Raw genomic sequence first — 20,202 nt, 5'->3', positions numbered from 1 at the left:
ATGAGGCTTCAGCTGCATTTACAAACTAAAATCGAAGAGGCATATAAGGCCACACCCATGTAGCCTCTGTTTGTGTTGTCAACATAATTGTATATGTTTCTGAAACTATTGTCGAGCTTGATCGGATTAAAATTAAGTGTTCGCTTCGAGATTCAATCTAGCAATTTTGCAAAAAAAAAAATGGAAAAAATATACTAAAAATAGAATGATGTTATCCTTTATTCCCAATATCGATCTCATGATATGCTTTAGATTAATTCCTTTTCTCTCTCTTAATTATACATTATGAAATTATTTGTAAATCAAGTTTGTGTGAACATGTTAATATATTAAAAATTTGAGCTTTATAATAATAATAATATAAAAAAGTGAGCTACCATTGCATTTGTACCCATGGTGAATATTGGAACGTGTTAATCTATTATTACTACTTTCTATCAAACTTTTTGATAGATATATGAACGTTTTAAGTTCTTAGTCTTTTTTCTAAAAAAAAGTTTTGGGGCCAAAAGATATACAACAAAAATGCCTTTCTATGATGGATAATTGAGTACAACAATTTGACTCTCATGTAAATTACTTACAATTTTTAGTAAGGCTATCGAAAGCATAATTCAAAAGGAAGTCATGCATTAAGAATGTTAAGAACAGATTAAAAGGAAAAAAGTGCTACTATGTGAAGCCAATATGCATCGGAGGAAAACTTGGTTGGGTATACAAATGCTCATCAAACATAGTAACAACACATGGCCCTGATGTGGAAATCAATCCTTGGTTAAGAGTCATACTCGGTTATAGGTGCTTCAAAACTTCCATTCACATTATAATCTACATGATTTTCATTTGGTTTCATCTCTTTGGACATCCATGTCATTCAATAAATTAAAATTGTTTGGTAGGTATGAAAATTGCAGTCTCATAGGAGAGGTACTTCTCATGTCACCAAGAACACCATTTTCTTGCTTAGAAATTGAAATATCTGTTTTGTTACTTGAGCCAAGATAGTTGGCATGACTCCCGAAAGAATAGCTTGTCGAGCCCTCTATATCTCTAAGAAAAAAATACATCAATTTGATAAAAATGAGTTGGAAATAATTAACCCAAAACAACTCAAATTGAATATGTTTAAGAGGAAGACTAACAACACATTATCTAACTCTCTCATTCTAACACACACTCCATGATTAGTTTAAGTTTATTAGAAAATATAAAATCATGAGAGAGTCATTGAATACAATGTGAGACCCATAATTTTTTGTTACTTTCAATAAATCTCAACCAATTAGATAGAGTGTGCTTAAAAGAGTGTGTGAGAGAGTGTGCTGCTAGTATTTCTCTATTTGTAAAGGATTACCATCAACAACTTTGTATGATTTATGTGAATCATTCATCAATTGTTAAAATATAATTTAAGAGATTCTTAAAAACACCTTAAAATATATTTTGAACAATTTAATATATCTACTTTAGGGGTGAAAAAAAACTCACTTATGAAGAAGCAAAAAAGCAAGTTTGAGTCCTCAAGTATAACTACATTTTGGTTATCACCATTGATAATCCATGACAGAGGTTGGAGATGATGTTGAACATCCATTCCAAAGGAAACATGCATTTCATTGAACTAGAAGACAAAGTTATTTAAGTCACGTGTCTCTTATTTTCAAGCACTGGGAACTACTTCAAAAGAGAAAATTAAACACTATTGAAACAATTATTCACCGGGTTATTGCATTGTAGTGATGCAAATTGTTGTTTTTGTATATTTTCCTGCCAAGTAAGACCTATCAAATATAAAATAAAATCAAGAACTTCAATTATGCGATGTTGAGGATAAAATTGCTTACTACCATGCATGTTCTCTTATTATTGAATGAGAACAAAAAATAAGTTTTTAAATAAGATTCCATATAAAAAATAAAGACTTAATTATTGTTTTAATCATCCTTTAATTTGGGGTGTGTGTTTTTTTTAGTTCTTGAAATTTAAATTTTTTTTAGTCTGTGTCATAATAAATTGATAATTTATGATAGTTTTTAGCTGTCACAATTTTTTATTTTTTATATTTTTAGACACTTGAATTTATATTTTAAAATTATCATAAAATGCTTAAAAATCCAAAGTGCTAAAAATCAACATATAATGTCAATTTATTATGTTAGTGACTAAAAAAATAATGTCAAAATTTAGGAGCTAAAAAAATATTTTTAAATTTTAGAGACTAAAAACAACACACTCCTAAATTCAGGGACTAAAACAATAATTAAGCCAAAAATAAATATTTTATGTTGCTTCTTTATTTTATTTTTACTCTTTTACTTGATTGGTTTGTGCCTTGTTCATAGTCTATGGATGCTTTAATTAGAACTATCATTGTTACCTGTATTTTATTCGTAATTCTTTTCAAAAGACATGATATAACTAAGATACTCCTTTAAAGTTTGTTAAATTTATTCATCTATACTAGATAAAAGCCAAATATAAAAAATATTAGAGGTAGTCAATTATAAACACATTTATCAATTAACATAAGAACCTTGTCTCTCAACTGAATCATTGAAAATTCCTTTATAAAACTCAAGCACAAAGACTAATGCATGTATAGCTTATGACTTCAAATTTGATAAAGTGATTCCTTGAGTGAATTTTCCATTTGTCCCAATTGTTCCACACTATTGCTTTTACCAAGGTCAGTCCAATAACTATAGAGTCCAACAAAAAATTGTAAGAACAACTTGAAACTATAGATGTTTACCTTAATCTTTTGTGTATTTCATTAATATGTGTTTGTAATAACCGGGCTTGATCACATAGGTCCTGAATATAAAGCTAGTTTAGTAAAGGATATAACATTGAAAGAACCAATAATTACAATAATTGAAGTGGTTTATCTCGATAGTTTGAGTGTTGTAACAACAAACATATTTCATTGTCTCAACTTAGTAAAATAAATAGATTAAATGTATCAAAGGTGTAACTGCTAATTCAATGGCAACATGCCATACCTCGTACCCAAAGAATCTTGTATAATCACATCATGATGTAACTTTTAAAATATTTTCTTCAATACCTAAACTTCCAGCCAAATCAGTCACTACTTTTGTAATAAGAGAAAAACAAGTGTACAATTTGGTATAGGGAGTGAGTTGTAAGACATCACTTACTTCATAACTTTCCAACTTCCTGTTGTAATTCAATGGAGAACATTTTATCAAATTCAAATAATTTTAAGACAAATGTGTAATGAATTTAGTGTAAACGGATTTTAAATGCACATTTTTTTTCCTTTCTAGTGAAGTTAGTTGAGCAAACTTTATGATAATCTCCTCGAAGTTACTATATTCACCAAAGAAAGGGGATCGAACAATTAGACAAGGAATCAAATCTTTGTAAATAGAAAACACCATATAAGGAAGATTTTAAGCATGCATATATTACTACACATATTTTTTAAAAGACAAGATTCAACAAATACATTATTTGAATAATCTATGCAAGTTAGGGGGCTTCACAGGCATTTGGAAGAATTGTAGGAAAATGTATCCTATTCAATATTGTCTATATACATCTATTTTAAAATTAGAATAAGTATAGTAGTTTCATGAATGGTTTTGGTATCCATGCTCTTCATAAATAAATAAATAAATCTAGCTTTGGGAATAAAAGAAATAATATAGAAATATGTTACAGGTCATGCTCAGTATGGAAAACTCATAAATCATTTACCAAATAGAGTTTAATGATTATCCATTTTACACTCTCATGTAATCATAAATTATCGTTTGAATTACTTTCAGATAATTATTTTAAAATATAACAAACTTATCACATATAATGGTCTATGATTAGATGACATTGTAAAAATTTTACACTGTCAATACGTAACCTTTATAACACATAAATTAATAAAATAACATTTTTACAATATTATAAAATACAATGTATCAAATTAATTGTTCAAAATAAATATTTTTATTTCCAAATTTGAGTTAAGAAATGAGAAAACATTCATTGAACACTAATTGACACATAAAGAGAGAAGAGAAAGAAATACAAGTATGATAAGTGATATTATATGATACAAGAAGAGTGAAATAGAAATTGTGGGTGTTAATACGATACTTCATCTAATCCTTATTATAATGTCTACAATAAAAGTGTGATTTGATTGATTCTTATTATAAAGTTCAATCTAAAATGTCTTTTATATTTTTTCCACAAAAATATCTTCAAATGCACTCAATTAAATTAATCAATTTTTTCAATCCTAATAATTAATTAATTGAACCTTATAATAAGGATCAATGGAATACTATATAAGAACATGTATATATTATTATCCTAAGAAAATTGAAGACTAAAAGAGCTGGTCCTAAAGCAACTACAATAATTGTTCTCTTAGTGTTTGTCTACTATATATATGTTTTCAATCTCACTCTATTTCAAAGCTTCAAGAAAGCAATTAGGGGTTAAATACTTCAATAACAAGTAAAGTATAGTAGGTTCAAATTTAGAAAGGAAATAAAAAGAAAAAATGATAAATAAATCTATGGAAAAACACATATATGACTCTAAAAGGAAAGAAGAAATAAAAATGGAATCATCACATAGTTGATTCTATCATTTTTTCCTAAAGATGGAAATGATTTTGTTTTACATAATGCTTCTTTAATCTTGGAGTAGGAGTTTTTCTTACGTCTTATGCTATGCCTATTTCTATAATAAAAAAGTAACTTTATTGCATTTTCTCTTATGGCCAAAGTCTTTAGCCAAGGTTTAAGAAAGCCAAAGAAAAAGAGAGACAATAATCCATAGCTAGCTAGGGTTTTGGAAGTGTGAATAAACTTATTTAATTTTGAAATGACATTCTTATTGGTTTAATAAGTCAAACTAACAAAAATAAGTTCATGTATATGGATGCTCTAATAATAACACATGAAAGTAATTAGGAATTATCATGGTTTAATTTAGCGCATTAAATATGTTTAGACTCTACAAGGTGGAGTCTAAAGTATATTTATAGTGATTATGTCACAATAAATTGCATAAAAATACCTCAATTTTCTCCTGCATAATGAAGGTTTTCCACTTGGTGAAAACATTATAAGTATAATATCTACATCACAAAGTATAGATAACCCAATAGCTTTCTTCATGATTCCATTCTTTCTTTTAGCATAGGTTGCAAGACGACAGTTGGTATTTTCCAATCGCTTAATCTTTCGCTTTACTCTACCCATTTTGTAAATCTCAACAATAACATAAAAGACTCAAATTACAAAATATCCCAAAAAGAGTGCTTGAGTAAAACATCAATTTCCATTGCTTGTATCAATTTAAAACAAAGCATTTATGAATAATAGACTAATTAATACCATTGCATTCATTTTTTATTTGACAAACACACTCACACACACACAAATATTTATACCAAGCTATCATGGAATTGATCTAACAACCAACATATTAGGCTCCTAGATTCATACTCTTTTATCCACGCTTTAGTGTTGACAAGGAGATAGACAGAGAATGTAGCAAAAAAAAGCAAGAGACCAAAATTTAAAAAAAAAAGTATAGAATTAGAATAAAGACATACAATGAATTTCGTATATGTAACGCAACTTGAATGATCACAACTCAAATGTCTAAAATTGTTAGGCCAATGCCAAATTCAGAATAAGAGAAAGAGGAAAGCGAGAAGAATGAGGTGTGATGATACATGATAATGATGTAAGATTGGTGTGACAAAAATATTCGAACGTTGAAGTGTCTGTAAGAATCGGAGGATGAAGAGTGTTAGAGATTTCATTTAATATCCCACCACACCAACAAATCACCATTAAAATAATTATTTTCAATTGTTATGCATGTTTTTCAATCTTTAAAACCATGCAAAACCATTTTTGGCTATACCATAATCATTTGTTTCTTCTTTCTTGTTAGTTTTTGTTCACAAAATATATTCTCATAAAAGAATATCACTTTTCATGTACACTTACATGCATCAAAGTGTCATAGATATGCACATTATCATTTAATTGTAATTCTTCTCATAAAAATACAAACCTATACATGATGAATCATGTCTATTATTGCCTTAAAGATCCATATTTAGTACTTGTAGGATAAAGTTTTTGCTTTTAATTATATTGTAGCAATTGATTTAGTTCTCCCCCCCCCTACTTTTCCTCTAAATGATAGGTGAGTTGGGTCAAATACAATTTAAAGAAGATTTTAAAATAACAATTGTTTTTTAAAAAAAAACTAAAACATAAATACAAATTTTAGAAAAACTAATGAAGAACTTCCATTTTTTTAAGAGAGGAAGCTAAAAAAAGGGCATATCAAATATTATTAATATAATAACATTTTTCTTTTGGTCTTCAATATTTTTTGGTTTTCCATGAGTATCCTCTTTTGTAAGTAATCATGTTTAAAGTATGGCCACACACTAAATATTTTGTTAGACTTGACCTTCATTGATAATATTTTTTGGATTTGATATTTTTTTAGTCCTTAAATTTTTTATGTTTAGTCTCTGAATTCAAAAGACTAATCGATGTCCCTTAACTTTGTTTTTATCTTTACTTTTAGTCCCTTAACTTTTTTCATTCTTATTTTTAGTTCCTTACAAATAGGGGTGGAAGTAGGTCGCTTGTTGGGGACGTATGGCTCGTCCCCTTTAAGGTCTAGTTTGTCCCATTTTATTTTGGCAAAAAGGTCAAAATCAAACTTTTTAAAAAGCACATTTAGTTAAATAGGTCAGGTCATAGATTTTAAGAAAAACTAATTAAGTTATACGGGCTAATCAGTTTAGCAATAATATTTTATAATAAACAAATTATTATTAATATCATATATAATGTTATAATTATTTTATTTAAGCTAAAAAATTATTTTAGTAGTTGACGATTTGAATCATTTTGATTAATGTTTGAAATAGGTTAATTCATATAAGGATAGATGTATATTAGGAATATTAACTCTTTTCTTTTGGTGAGACTTAAAAGACTTTAGTAACATGTCACATATAATGTTTGTAGACAAATTTTGTCTATGTCTTGTGGTTTAAAATTGTCTTATTTTTTAATAAAAATCTTTGGGTTTGTTTTATAAAAAAAAAAATATTTTTTACCCTTCTTAATATGAAATAGACATTTAAATAAGCTAATGGGTCTGACAAACTTATACAAAGGTCGAACCCAAGCCTTAAAATAGGCTCATGACGGGTAATAGGTCCAAGTTTGTGCTATAAAAATATAAAACATGTCAAACCAAGTTTTAGTAGGATTCAATCCAACTCAACCCATTTTCACCCCTACTTACAAAGAACGAAAAGACAAGGACAAAAAGAGTTAGGGAACTAAAAATAATAAAAATAGGAACAAAAATAGAATTTTTTTAGATAAAAAATACAATTATTAACAAATATAAGGACTAAAAAGATAATAAATACTATTTTTATGATTATAAAATGTACTCATCAATACCATAACTTAAATGTATTAAAAAAATCAATAGATAAATAACATTATTTATTATGAATTTTAACTGTATTAAAGACCAAAACCTTAATTTTTGAAGTTATATATTTAAATGAATATCTAATTGTGATTGATATCTTTCATTGATGTGTACCATAAGTAACAAGAGAAAAATCTTTAATTGATGGAGTTTAGTTCAGTTGATGCACACTACTAAAAAAAAGTTATTCGATGATGGTTGTTAGGGGTCTTCAAAGACGGTTTTTAACTGCCTTAGAAAACTCTATCATGGTAGGTTAACTGATTCGACAACAATCATTTGATTGTTATTGTATACGACAATGTCTACGACGGTTAGTATACAACACCATCTTCAAATACATTTTTAATTAAAAAAAATCAAAACACACATGTTTCTAAAACGGTTTCGGTTGAGAACCATCTTAGTATACTTTACATTTTTTTTATAAAAAAAGACAATAACTAGTTGTTTCAAAGATAATTTTGGTTAATACCTCTTTTCGAAACTACACATTCTAAGACGGTTTGCCACCAAAATCTATCTTAGAATTTATAATTTTATTTAACAAAAAAAATGATTTTCCAAGACAATCTTCACATGCAACCATTTTTAAAAGTTATGTTTCTAAGATGATTAATGACACAACCGTCTTAATTGTTATAAACTTCTCTTAAACATGTCTTTGATTTCTTAAAAAACAAAAGAAAATGTTTATATGGTTGATTTTATAGATTAGCTCATAAGGTTTAACAATTTGTAAAGCAATTTTTTTACAGTTAGGAATCACGAAGTCACTTAAACATCAATGTTTTATTATTATTAAGGAAGAAATTCTGTCCCAGTTTCACACTTCACAGTTATAGAAACATTATTGCTTCTTATCCCCAATTTCATGTGTCTTTACAAGACTATTTAGATTTTCACTACAAACTCACACACAATTGATTTAAACAATTAAATTTTCGTAACAATAGTTAAACTGAAGAATGCAATTAAAAACAAATACAAGTTTACTGACATAATAAAAAAAAATATATAAAAACATAGTAAAAGAATAATTTAAAGATCTAATTAAAATTTTTGAAATAATTTAAGAACCTGCGAATAATTTAAACTTAGAAAAAGAAAAGGAAAAAGAAAACATTAGCATTACTCAAATTTTCATTCTCATCCCTCAGATTCTCGCTGTTAAACATCATTCAACCCAGTGAGCTTAGAGCCTAGATATAAATTTCAGCCCAAATAACTCGAACCTTTAACAGAAGTTGCTATTCTCACTACCTCTTTTGTTATTTACATTTCCCATGTGTGCTTTAAATTATATTATTCTAAAAATACCCTTTTTCAAGGAAATATGATTCCATTGACAATATACAGCAAAATCATGTTTGTGAGTAGGATATTTTTATAGCAACGTGATTTAAAACACTGTTGCATAGTGTAAATAGCAAAAACAGTAACGAGAATAACAACTACCCATTGAACAAGCAAGCCTATCCTAACGAACTCGTAAAACCAAGCCCAATAACAAAAATACATTGTGTCAGGCACGGGGCTGTTTGCTTCCCGCACTTTTTCTTGGAATGTTTTTTTTACCAAAGTTATTCTATAAGCCAAAAAATGGAGTGTATTTTAGAATGTAATTTTACGTTTCCAATTGTCGATTCCAGAAAGCAAAAAGGTAGTGCAGGAAGCAATAGCCCAGACACAGAAACGACTTGCCGTTTACATTTCATGATTATAAAAGCCATTCGACCCGCAAAGTCACCAGCATCATCCACGACATGCCGACACTGAAACTCTCCCTCTTCGTCTCCCTCCCAAAACCCTTAAACCTCAGACCCCAATTTTCGCGCCACCCAATAAACCCAAACCCGACAACCTCGGACCGTGGCCTCGTATTCCACGAAAAAGTGCTCTACCTTAAAGCCCTCAAAGTGAACCCCGACAAGGCCTTCCGCTTAAACCCCACCCTCCGTTCCTCTCCTCTCTCAACCCTTAAATCGGTGACGCGCTCCCTTTCTTCATTGGGCATTCCACGCGCCTCCATGGGTCGAATCCTCGACATGCTCCCCGTGCTCCTCACGTGCGACCCCTATTTCCAATTCTACCCCCTCCTCGACTTCCTCCTCCACGAGGTCCCAATCCCCTACCACGACATCCACCTTTCAATCCTGCGCTGCCCTAGATTACTCGTTTCCAGCGTTAACAACCGATTGCGACCAACTTTACACTTTCTGAGGAAATTAGGGTTTAATGGGCCCCACTCGCTCACGTGTCAGACCACATTGCTTCTCGTTTCCAGCGTGGAGGACACCCTTTTGCCCAAGATTGAGTTTTTGAAGGGTTTGGGGTTCACTCACGAAGAGGTGGCTAACATGGTCGTGAGGTCACCTGGGTTGTTGACTCTTAGTGTGGAGAAGAATTTGAGGCCCAAGGTGGAGTTTTTCTTGAGGGAGATGAATGGGGATGCTGCTGAGCTCAAGAGGTTTCCGCAGTATTTTTCTTTTAGCTTGGAACGGAGGATTAAGCCGCGGTACGGGATGCTGAGACGGGTTGGCGTGTCGATGGATTTGGAAGATATGTTGAAGGTTAGTGATGGCGGGTTTAAGGCTAGGTTGCTTGATTTAAGGTTTAAGAAACTTGAGATAGGAGTAGGACAACATTTGTATTAGTAGGTTACCGAGGAGTAGTTGTCGTTGTTCTTGTTGGCAAGGTTTTATAAATTGGTCAGCAACTGCAATTTTGGCGGCAACCTCGAGATCTTTTGAGGATGCAAGCGACTGCAATTGCAGCTGCATTTGTTCGCAATTTCCTGCAGTGTCAAGGATTGCGGCATGACTACGACTGCAATGTGTAAGTCAAACCTTCGATGTTGGTTTTGCTAAAAACATGTGCATTAGTGCATGTCTGTTAAGTTGTGGTAGACAAAGGGATTCTTGTGATTCAAAGGAAATGAGATTTTGGTTTATGGAAAACAAGGAGTTGGATTTAGGTGCACTTTAGAGAGTGATGTACATTATTGGAATTGCGGAATGATTTTGATGGTAAAATATATGTGTATGTATTATGAACTATGGAATTTGTAGAATAGTAGAATATAAACTGCCTACTTTCTAATCAACTAGTATAAGTAGATACTTTATCCCTTGAAGTGCATTTCTCAATTTAGAGGAGTTAATTCCAAAAAAATATGTATCATAAATCCCTGGTATTTAGTTTTTACCAATCAATGGATCCATTCCAGTTCCCCTACCCTTTGGCTGGGAATAAAAGAACATACGTAGTTTGTCTCCAGGTTGTTGACAATCTGTGATATCATAGACCACATATAAGTTGTCAAATGTATGCACTTTGACAGTATTAGGCTTCCTTGAATCAATGGTGTAAGTTTTTGGTAATAAGTACTGCTCGATTTGGTTTAGTCTTTTGTTGAACTTCAAAATCTGTCAAAACCATTAGTATTAGTAATTTTGGCTCCATCCACGGCTCTGTTATATTCCATGTGTGTGCCAATTTTGTTTGCTTGCATGATACTTCAAGATTTTCTGAATGTTACAGTGCCCATTTTTTTTTTTCCAAGCATTAGTTTTCTTGCTGCAGCTGTGAAATGATGTTGATACCGGCTCCTGTTTTAGCTCATTATTGAAACACTAGTTTGAGTCAGTAAAGTTGTGTGAAAGCAACAAAGTAGTCTTGATGCAAATGCGCAAAAATAGTCTCTGCCAAGAGTTTTTGAATTCTATGGAATCTAATCTCAGTAATTGGTCTACAAATGAGAGAAAATAGCACTAATGTGCATACAAGTTTGTACCAGGTTTAATCTTTGGCATGGTGTAATGAACTGATGTCGCTGAAAGAAGTGTAGTACCCAAAAACAGGTTGCTTCATACGGCACTCTTTCTCTGGCTCTCCTTATCAACAACAAAAAAAAACCCGAAGGAAGTGCTTTGTCAAGGATCAATGCTCGATGTCAATAATCTTCTATAGGTAGCTACACTATATCATTATAAGCTCTTTCTGAGGATTGTAACATGGCCTAATCTTGGAAAGTAATATAGTAGCTACCTACTCCTCAGCCTTTCTTCATTGCAACTTATCTGTTAGGCCATTGTAATGTACAATGGCATGCCTCTCGATGTTATTTCTGGAAACACTATTAGGTTCAAATGGACTTTGATGCTAATTTAGTGTTTGTGGTAATTTGAATTGGAAAATAGTGATTACAGATGACTACAGTTGCAGTAAATGGTTGGTTTGAGGTTCAGTTTAATTTGTGCCAAAAGAGCGTTCTGTTTATACGTGGGTGATGCCATGGAGTTTGATAGGCTATATAAAATAGATGGCCTCCTCAAACGCCTGAGCATCGTGATTAATTTTTGTTGATACTTTAGCTTATTCTAATAATATAAAAATAAGGATTAATTAAGTTTTTAGTTCCTTAATTTCTCCCGATTCTAATTTTTAACCTCTCAATTTATTTGATAACTTTTATTCTTTTATTAATTTTTGGTGAGTATTTTAGTCCCCCAATTTTTTTGCCTATTTTTAATCATTCATTTATTTTTATTGTTTAAAATATATAAAAATGAGAGACTAAAAATGGACAAAATAAGGATTAATTTTGAGTAATAAAAATAAATATGACTAAAAATGGGTAAAAAAAATTGAAAGACTAAAAATGTTAATGAAAATTAGTGAATGATTAAAAAATCTTTTGAAAGACAAAAAATTAGAATTTGAAAAAATTGAGGGAATAAAAATTTGATTATTCCTAAAAATAACTACATTAGGGATGAAGTGATATGGACTGGGCTAAGGTCCAATTCATATAAAAACTCTCCTAAGTTCAAACAATGTGAAAGTCCAAAATTACAAGTGTAGATTAAAGTTAACACCAGTGACAAGATACTTAATCTACACATTTCGGTTAGCAGTAAAAGTATCTTGTTGCCACACCAAATCAATGTATATTCGTCCTCAATAGGCCTAGATAGACCTCCATGTCAAGCATTTCAGCTCAACTTTGATGTCTATACATATTTTATTTGGTTTCGGCCTTTGGGCTGGAGATTATACTTGTCCCTCAACCTATTAGGTTAAAAACTAATATTATTCACTGCATGACGGTGCTAAATTAAAGGGAATTTTGCAACATAAAAAATTGAATATAAGTTTTTCAGTTTAATAAATGTTTTCTTACATGTAAATGCAATAAGGTCTTATATTAATCTTATGTGTTAATGAATATATATATATATATATATATTACTGCCATTATAGCAAGTAAATATTTAATGTACAGTATCAATTTATCATTTTAGTAAGATTATTACTGATTTGAACAAAGTATCTTTTGTATGTATATACTCATTTTTTACGGTGTCTTAACTGCACTGGAGTCTTAGCCGACCTCAAAATATTTCGGGTCCCAGTTTATAACACCAAGATCTTATCCAGGAGTCCAGTCCACCTCAACTTGGTGTGTCTTGAACACATCAACAATCTATTATGGATACCTCAGGGACCGTAGTTGGGAACAATGTTTTCTGTTTTTATCTTTTTTAATAAAATTTTGTATAGGAAATTGTGAAAGCCAAAAATAGAAAATGTTTTTAATGTTTTCTGTTGAAAGCTTTGGAATAACAAAGTAAAAATAATGCAAGTTTTTATAATTAAAAACAAAAACAACAAATAATTTCTCGAAATAAACAAATCATAACAGACCATTTTGGACACATCATTCGTGTCCATTTTGGAATAAAGTTCATGATAAATAAATATCTTTAATTATATAAATATAGATTTATAATAAATAATTTAAATTATGATATAAAATTATATGAATAATTTCTTTTAAAACATTGAATAATTTAATTCAAAAATAAACGAGAAGAAGATACATTAAAATAAAATGAATAAGTAATTAAGAAAATCTATGTAGACAAAGATAAAGATAAAATGAGAGTAGTTTGACATGGATGAGAATATATTTTTAATTAGCAACAAAAATAGTGAATCAAATGTTCTCTAACTTGATAAAGAGAAAATATTTAATTCAAATAGTAGCTAAATTGGTTGTAAATTTTATTTTCTTCTAAAATCACCCCTAACATTCAACGCATACACTTTTGTTTTTTATTTAAATATTTTTATTGACTTTAATTAAAGACTTGATTATTTAAGTATTGTGAAATTTATGATTTATTATTTTGTTTCATTATATTGTTGAAATGTTTGATTGGTTAGTTATTTATAGATATTTTGTTATTATTTTTATATGAAGTGAACTCTTACGAGTTAACGAGTTGAGTTTACGAGTCAAGTTTATAAAATTCTCATGAGTTTATGTAAACTCTCGAGTTTGATAATCTTGATTATTACTTTAATTTTTATTTGTCGTACATGTGAAGAGGTTTTCCAAAATGATATGCTTAGGAGGCAAAAATTAGACTCCCAAAGAACAAAGACAAAATGTATTTTACTCACTATTTATTAAATTTAGAGAAATGACACAAGGATATTACTGTAAAAAAAATCAGCGAATGACACATTTTATATTGTTTCGTATAAAAAAAGACTAAACAAGACTTTCTAATTAGGTTCTTATACCTGTAAAAAAAATATCAGGTTTTTATAAATATATAAGATGGGAGGAAATATATAGATCATGTATTACTTCATGTAGTTCAATTCTATACACGTGGTCTTGCGTCTTACTATATAATCTTCATATGTCGGTCATGATTCTATCTTGAATAATCAACAAAGCATGACCTTGTCAAAGGGAATGTTTTTTTTTTCTTTTTTTCTTTTCCTGCCCAGAAGGTATATATATTGCATATATACTATCTACTAGTACCTACTACATAACTAGCTAGCCTTCTTAATTTGATCTTCTATGACGTTATATTTGGTTGGTCCATGTGTATAACTGGTAAAAAGGACCAAGTGGGGGATTGATTGCCTCTTTGGATGTACTAATAATTTAATTGATCCTTGGTGGATCATTTTTTCTCATCTGTGTTACAATTAATTTGAGCATATAATAGTAGTTTATGATGTTGTAGTTCATGGAAGCATCTGGGTCACAAGTGGACGAGGTTACTGACAGGTTGGTGCCAAGTTTTAACTACCATTAATGGGTTTGTATCCAGTTAGATGAGATTGATGCAGGAGTACTATCTCCAAGGAAAGTAGCAATAATTCTCATGGCAGTGCATCCGCAGAGTAAGATTCAGGGCCCGTTTGTTTTACCCTTCGATTTTTTGCACGTACCAAATTAAGTTATAAGTTCTAAAATAGTTTTACACTCATCCAATTATCACATTTTATCATTGATATGACAAAATCAACATAAATATCAACAAAATTATCATATAAAATACTTTGTAATTGTATGACATTACATAACTTTTTTCTCACATAAAAATAAGCTAAAATCATTCATTTGATTTTTATACTTATCCTATGACTTTAATTGTGATGTATGATAATTTTATATTATTATTTAATTATAAATCATATAATTTTTAAAATAATTATTTTTAAAATCAATAAATTTATCATACCTAATAATTTGAGATTGAATAACAACATAAACTTAACATAATCTTTTTTTCTACCTTTATTTTAAGTTTTAATCCTCGTTAAAAAATCAATTTTGTGCACAATTTATGTGTGGAAATTTTTTGTAGTAGTTTTACAAAGTCCAAAAAGGGCTATCTAGTGTTAGTAATGGAGATCAACACTTAAGTTTTCAAACGAGAACTTCAAGAACCAAAGATCTATCTAGTGCATGAATAAATTAGTGTGTGATTGTTCAAGTTTAATCAGTAGCTTTTAGTTTGAATCTGAAGTTAAATGTTGTAAGAGAGAATTTTGCTACACATAATAGTATTGGTCAATTAAAAAGAAATTACCTTCCATAAAATATGTGACCTGTGGAAGAAAAATTTTATGAATCAAATATGTCAAAATATATATTTAGTGAACAATAAGTTCGTCATCACGTCAGGAATCAAACTTATGTTTCTGTGAGATAGGAGTTGTTTCTTCCAAATTGAACCAATCTTTCCTGATAAATACCTCAAAATATGAAAGGGTGTCTCTTTAAGACCACGATGGGAATTATTTACTGTTGGCCTCCTGTTTGAAAGGGAACGTAGAGAGAAATTGCAGTAGGGTCGACCAATTTTATGATTGTTCTGATCTCTGAATCCGATTCTCCAAGCATTTGATGAAACTTGCTACTAGTAACTGCGAGAAGTCACGGTGCCCCTCTTTGCATTACCAATTATAACAAGGACCTGTCACATCACGGGCTCAGAATATACTGCGTGGAAATGTAATGTAAATGCAATTTTGCTTCAATGATATATAGCAATATTGCAGCTGGAACAACAACTAGCTTTGGACGTACTAGGATTTTTGTTTTTTCTTTCTTTTTCTGTTCCAAGTTTATTAACTTAGTATCTTTTTTAAGTTGCCTGTTACAACTCTCGAGTATTTCAATGTTTTTTTTTGTGAATTATTAGAACATCTCTGAATAGTGAATCTTATGGTATGTTAATTATAGGATAGGAAGCTTTTGAAATTGGGGTCCTCTAAGGGGGTACAAAGAGAATGAGAAAGATATATATATCAGAAAAGGTGAACATGCGTATAGCCCTTAATTAAGCACCAATATTTCCCTTATGGCAAAAAGCTTTTTTGCATAAATCATAGGGTGCTCAAAGGGATATGCCAGATCCTCATGCATTACAAGAATAATAAAGTAACATGTTTGTGGCATGCACGTTGGCCATGAACAGCCGTTGGGCCTGCTATGTTTCTTCAGAACTGCACATTACGGGTCTACGCACGTGGTCAGCTACAACAGTCACCTGTCAAAAGGAGTATTGATGGAAAATTGTTAGTATTCAGGGACATAGAATTCGTGCATGTTTTAGATTAAAGTTAGAAGAATTCAAAAAATACTTTTACTTTCAAAACAATAAAGTTTTTCTTCTCATTTTGTGCATTAAAACACTCAATTTAACTTGCATTAGAATTCGCAAACATACTTAATTAACCAGCATGGTGTTAAGATTCAGCAGATAACAATCCCACTGTTTCTTAAGGATGTAGTCACAAATTCGATTCCTAATTCTATGTGAATAAAAGAGGTAAACTCTTCTAAAAAATCTCACTAATTCAAGATATTAGTCTTTAGTTCTCGATTAAATGATACTTTGAATTAAAAAAAAAAGTGACAGACAATTCCTCTGTGTTAGTATAGTTGTTTCTCATACCCAATGAATAAAAGAAAATAACATATAAAATCAACACTGTCCTTTCTCTCCTTTCTGCCATCCCTTCTATCTTCTAATAATGTAGTTACTTAATTATCAGTTCTTGCTAAAAATAACCCGATTGAACACTGTAGAAAAAAGTGCTCATAATCACAACTATAACCACAAGTTTTTGGCTTGCAGCACTGTGTCCCTGATACAGTGATACTTCACATGGTTTACTATAAATTACTGTTCATTCAAGCCTCCTCAGAGAGAAAAATTAGTCCAAACTTCAAAGCATCATTAGTGACATATGAACACTCATATTATATATTATATACACTTAATTGATTTTTGTTTATATTTTTTTATCTTTCTTTTTTCCATGTCATTTCATAATCTGATAGTCCGATAACAAGTGATATGATAAGTTCAATAATAACTATTAAAATAAAGTCTGATATCATTTTAAAATTTAATTTTAAAATTTAGTTTTAAGTTCAATTTTATCATACAAATTCCACTTATATATACACTGATCATAACATATGTGAAATTTTCAATACTTTTATCTCTTTATCTCTCGACGTATCTATAAATCATTTTCTTTAAAGTATATGTGCAATGAAGTCATCTACTTCTTGGGCCCTTTATTATGGTGTTTCTGACTCAGTCATTTCCTTCTCCTTTATGAATCAGCATGTGTTACTCACTGTTCGAGCTTATTAGTTAGTACAGTCTAAACACCCTTTCTTTATTATCATTATATTTGCCATCATAGCATTTTACATTCGTCCTTTGTTTCGAATATATTCACTAAAGTTAGCTACTCATTTTACAAACGACTAAAGTCTTCATATATAGTCACGAATCTCATATAGTTTTCAAATCATTTACAAAGATACGTTGTTACTACCATCCAATAATAAATTATAATGTATAGTAAAATTATTAAATTTTGTGGTAATTACTTTGAAAATTATATGTAAGATGGTTTTTAAATAGTTAACATTGTAAATAAACTCTATTTTTGTTCCTCATATTCCACGTATCCTTAAACAAATAATGAGGAAATGATAGATCAATAAATACTTCGTTTCGCTTATTACTGACAGAGCATAAACTTCTTGTGCCCCTTTGGGTATGGACCATAGATAATCAGATTTAGGTATGGACCATAGATCATCATATTTAGATTGTCAACGTTGAATTGAGTTTTGATGATTGAATATTGTCTTTTCTATACTTATTTTGTTTCAAGTGACACATATAGGTGTATAATAGTAATAATTAAAAAAAAAATCATCAACACAAATGTGTATCTAAATTATGTAACACTTTACATGCTTGAGCTATACACAATATCATATTTTTTTCACACTGGATATAAGTGGTTAGTTTACATATGTTGTTTTTTTCAAGACGAATATGAATTCTCTCTCATATGTGATTTTCACATTATAGAATCGTATGAGGAGAATATAAAGATGGAAGATGAAGATATAGTAAACAGGTGGGGTTCTTTCAAATTTTGTGGGACCTTTTCTGTTTTTTTTTTATCAGTATCTTTTATGGTTTTTGTCTATCTCTTTATCAGTATCGATGTTATATATATATATATATATATATATATATATATATATATATATATATATATATATATATATATGTGTGTGTGTGTGTGTATATGTGTGCCAAAAGAATTTTAAAAAAAAATCCACTCTATTTTTTTTGTTTTGATTTTCACTCAGACAAAAATGTAAATTTTATTCAAATATATTACTCATTTGGCAGATGCATATATAATCCAATTGTACGTCCATATTTGTGTTTTTATATATAATTACACAAAGAAAAAAGAGATTGATACATATCCTCTAACATTGAAATGCAGCTGTAAAGCACTGATATTAATGTTCACACCTTTATAGTTGTTTTATGAATCTGTAAGCATCTACAAGCAAATAGATAAATCAAAATTTAAGTCTCGATTAGGATTTATTTATCTCCACTTCCAGACTGTTGTTCTTCTGCGGTAGAATTTCTAGCAGCTTTATAAGAAGTTGGATTAGGCAATACTATTACCATAAATATGAGATGAAATCTCAAATTGATTAAAAATAAAAAAATTAAATAATGAAAAAAAGACATATAAATCTTTCGGTGTTTACTTTCCCTCGATTCCCAATAAATTATTCATGATAGGTTCCTAAAATATATAACAATAACATGGTTTTAAATGCATATGCTGTAGTGTTGTTAATGGCCTTGGCCCATAGGACTATAGAACATATTGGAAATGATTTCTAGTGTCCAAATTGAATTAATTTGTGGCAGCAACACTGCAATTGATTTTACATGTGTCAAAAGAAAAATGCATTTACACCCTGCAGCTACCTGGGTCCAGCCCTAAAACGTGGGTCTTCTACTGTTTGTATTTCCTTATAACATCGATCTTTTTATTATTTATTTATTTTTAAATTGACGTACAACTTGTCTTCATTTCTTGTATAAGACTTCTTCTAGAGTTTCCATAGCATTAACTAATTAGGTGATAAGAGAATAAATTCTCATTAGTTTTAAATGTAATTTTGAAAAACTATATAAATTGTTAACAAATGTAATTAATACTATTAATTAAATTCCTTTATACATTTTTATAATAAAATAAATAAAAAATTCTTATAAATTAATAAAAAATGTTAATCAGTATTCTTAAAATATTGGTTAAAAATTCAAAAGAGAAAAGTTTTTATTAAGATACACAAAACTTTTTTTACTTTCTCTTATGTTCTCCGGAGCAAATATTTGAGGACACTGGTTTTCAATATCCAAAGTTAATAGATAATATATATATATATATATATATATATATATATATATATATTTATCTCAACCTCTACAAATATTGAACTGGGATGGCCTGGTTTTGCCTCTAATCTCTAAGACTGTGTCCTTTCATTTCCATTAAGAGATTGGTTTTGATTCTTCCTGTATGGTAAAATCTTGCAGAGATCTTTCTGTATCTAAACATGCACGAAAATTTAGAAGTTACATTTACTGCATGTAACGGTGCAAATAAATTTCATATGGTTAAGTACGTACTTAAGTCTTCAATGCTCCCCGGGAATTTAGGTCATCCACGATCGGCTCATTTGACACGGTAAGGCATGGAGTATATATCCTCGTTAAATTTGAACGTAATCTTCATTTTAAAATGTTATATTTAGTGTTATTCTCTTCTTAAATTAAATAATTAATAAAGACTATAAAAGCTAAAAAAAATAAATCATGAAATGAGTGATATCTAGAGTTAGTCATTTTTCCTTGTGTTATTGATCAAGTATGGGGTACTTGTCTTAGGGCTTCGATCTTTTTCTTTCCAACCGTATTGTTTTATTATATAAAAAAAACGCACTTTTGT

General features: G+C 29.8%; 1 protein-coding gene and 1 pseudogene across 1 annotated transcript; one reads left to right on the top strand and one right to left on the bottom strand.

Annotated features, from left to right (window-relative positions):
- Window positions 1-672: 672 nt before the first annotated feature.
- LOC114372555 lies at window positions 673-5,237 on the bottom strand (annotated as a pseudogene).
- Window positions 5,238-9,280: 4,043 nt separating this feature from the next.
- Window positions 9,281-11,776, top strand: LOC114386638 (transcription termination factor MTEF1, chloroplastic-like). The gene has a single exon (XM_028346676.1). It carries the CDS (start codon window positions 9,288-9,290, stop codon window positions 10,176-10,178), a length of 891 nt encoding a protein of 296 aa, XP_028202477.1. The 5' UTR covers window positions 9,281-9,287; the 3' UTR covers window positions 10,179-11,776.
- Window positions 11,777-20,202: the final 8,426 nt, after the last annotated feature.

The sequence above is a fragment of the Glycine soja genome, chromosome 2, assembly GCF_004193775.1.
Source record: "Glycine soja cultivar W05 chromosome 2, ASM419377v2, whole genome shotgun sequence".
In the NCBI taxonomy this organism is placed as follows: Eukaryota; Viridiplantae; Streptophyta; class Magnoliopsida; order Fabales; family Fabaceae; genus Glycine; species Glycine soja.
This window is presented reverse-complemented; position numbering and strand designations above follow the sequence as displayed.

Coding starts and splice junctions, on each gene's coding strand:
- LOC114386638 (XM_028346676.1), top strand. CDS start 9,288: ATGCCGACACTGAAACTCTCCCTCTTCGTCTCCCTCCCAAAACCCTTA.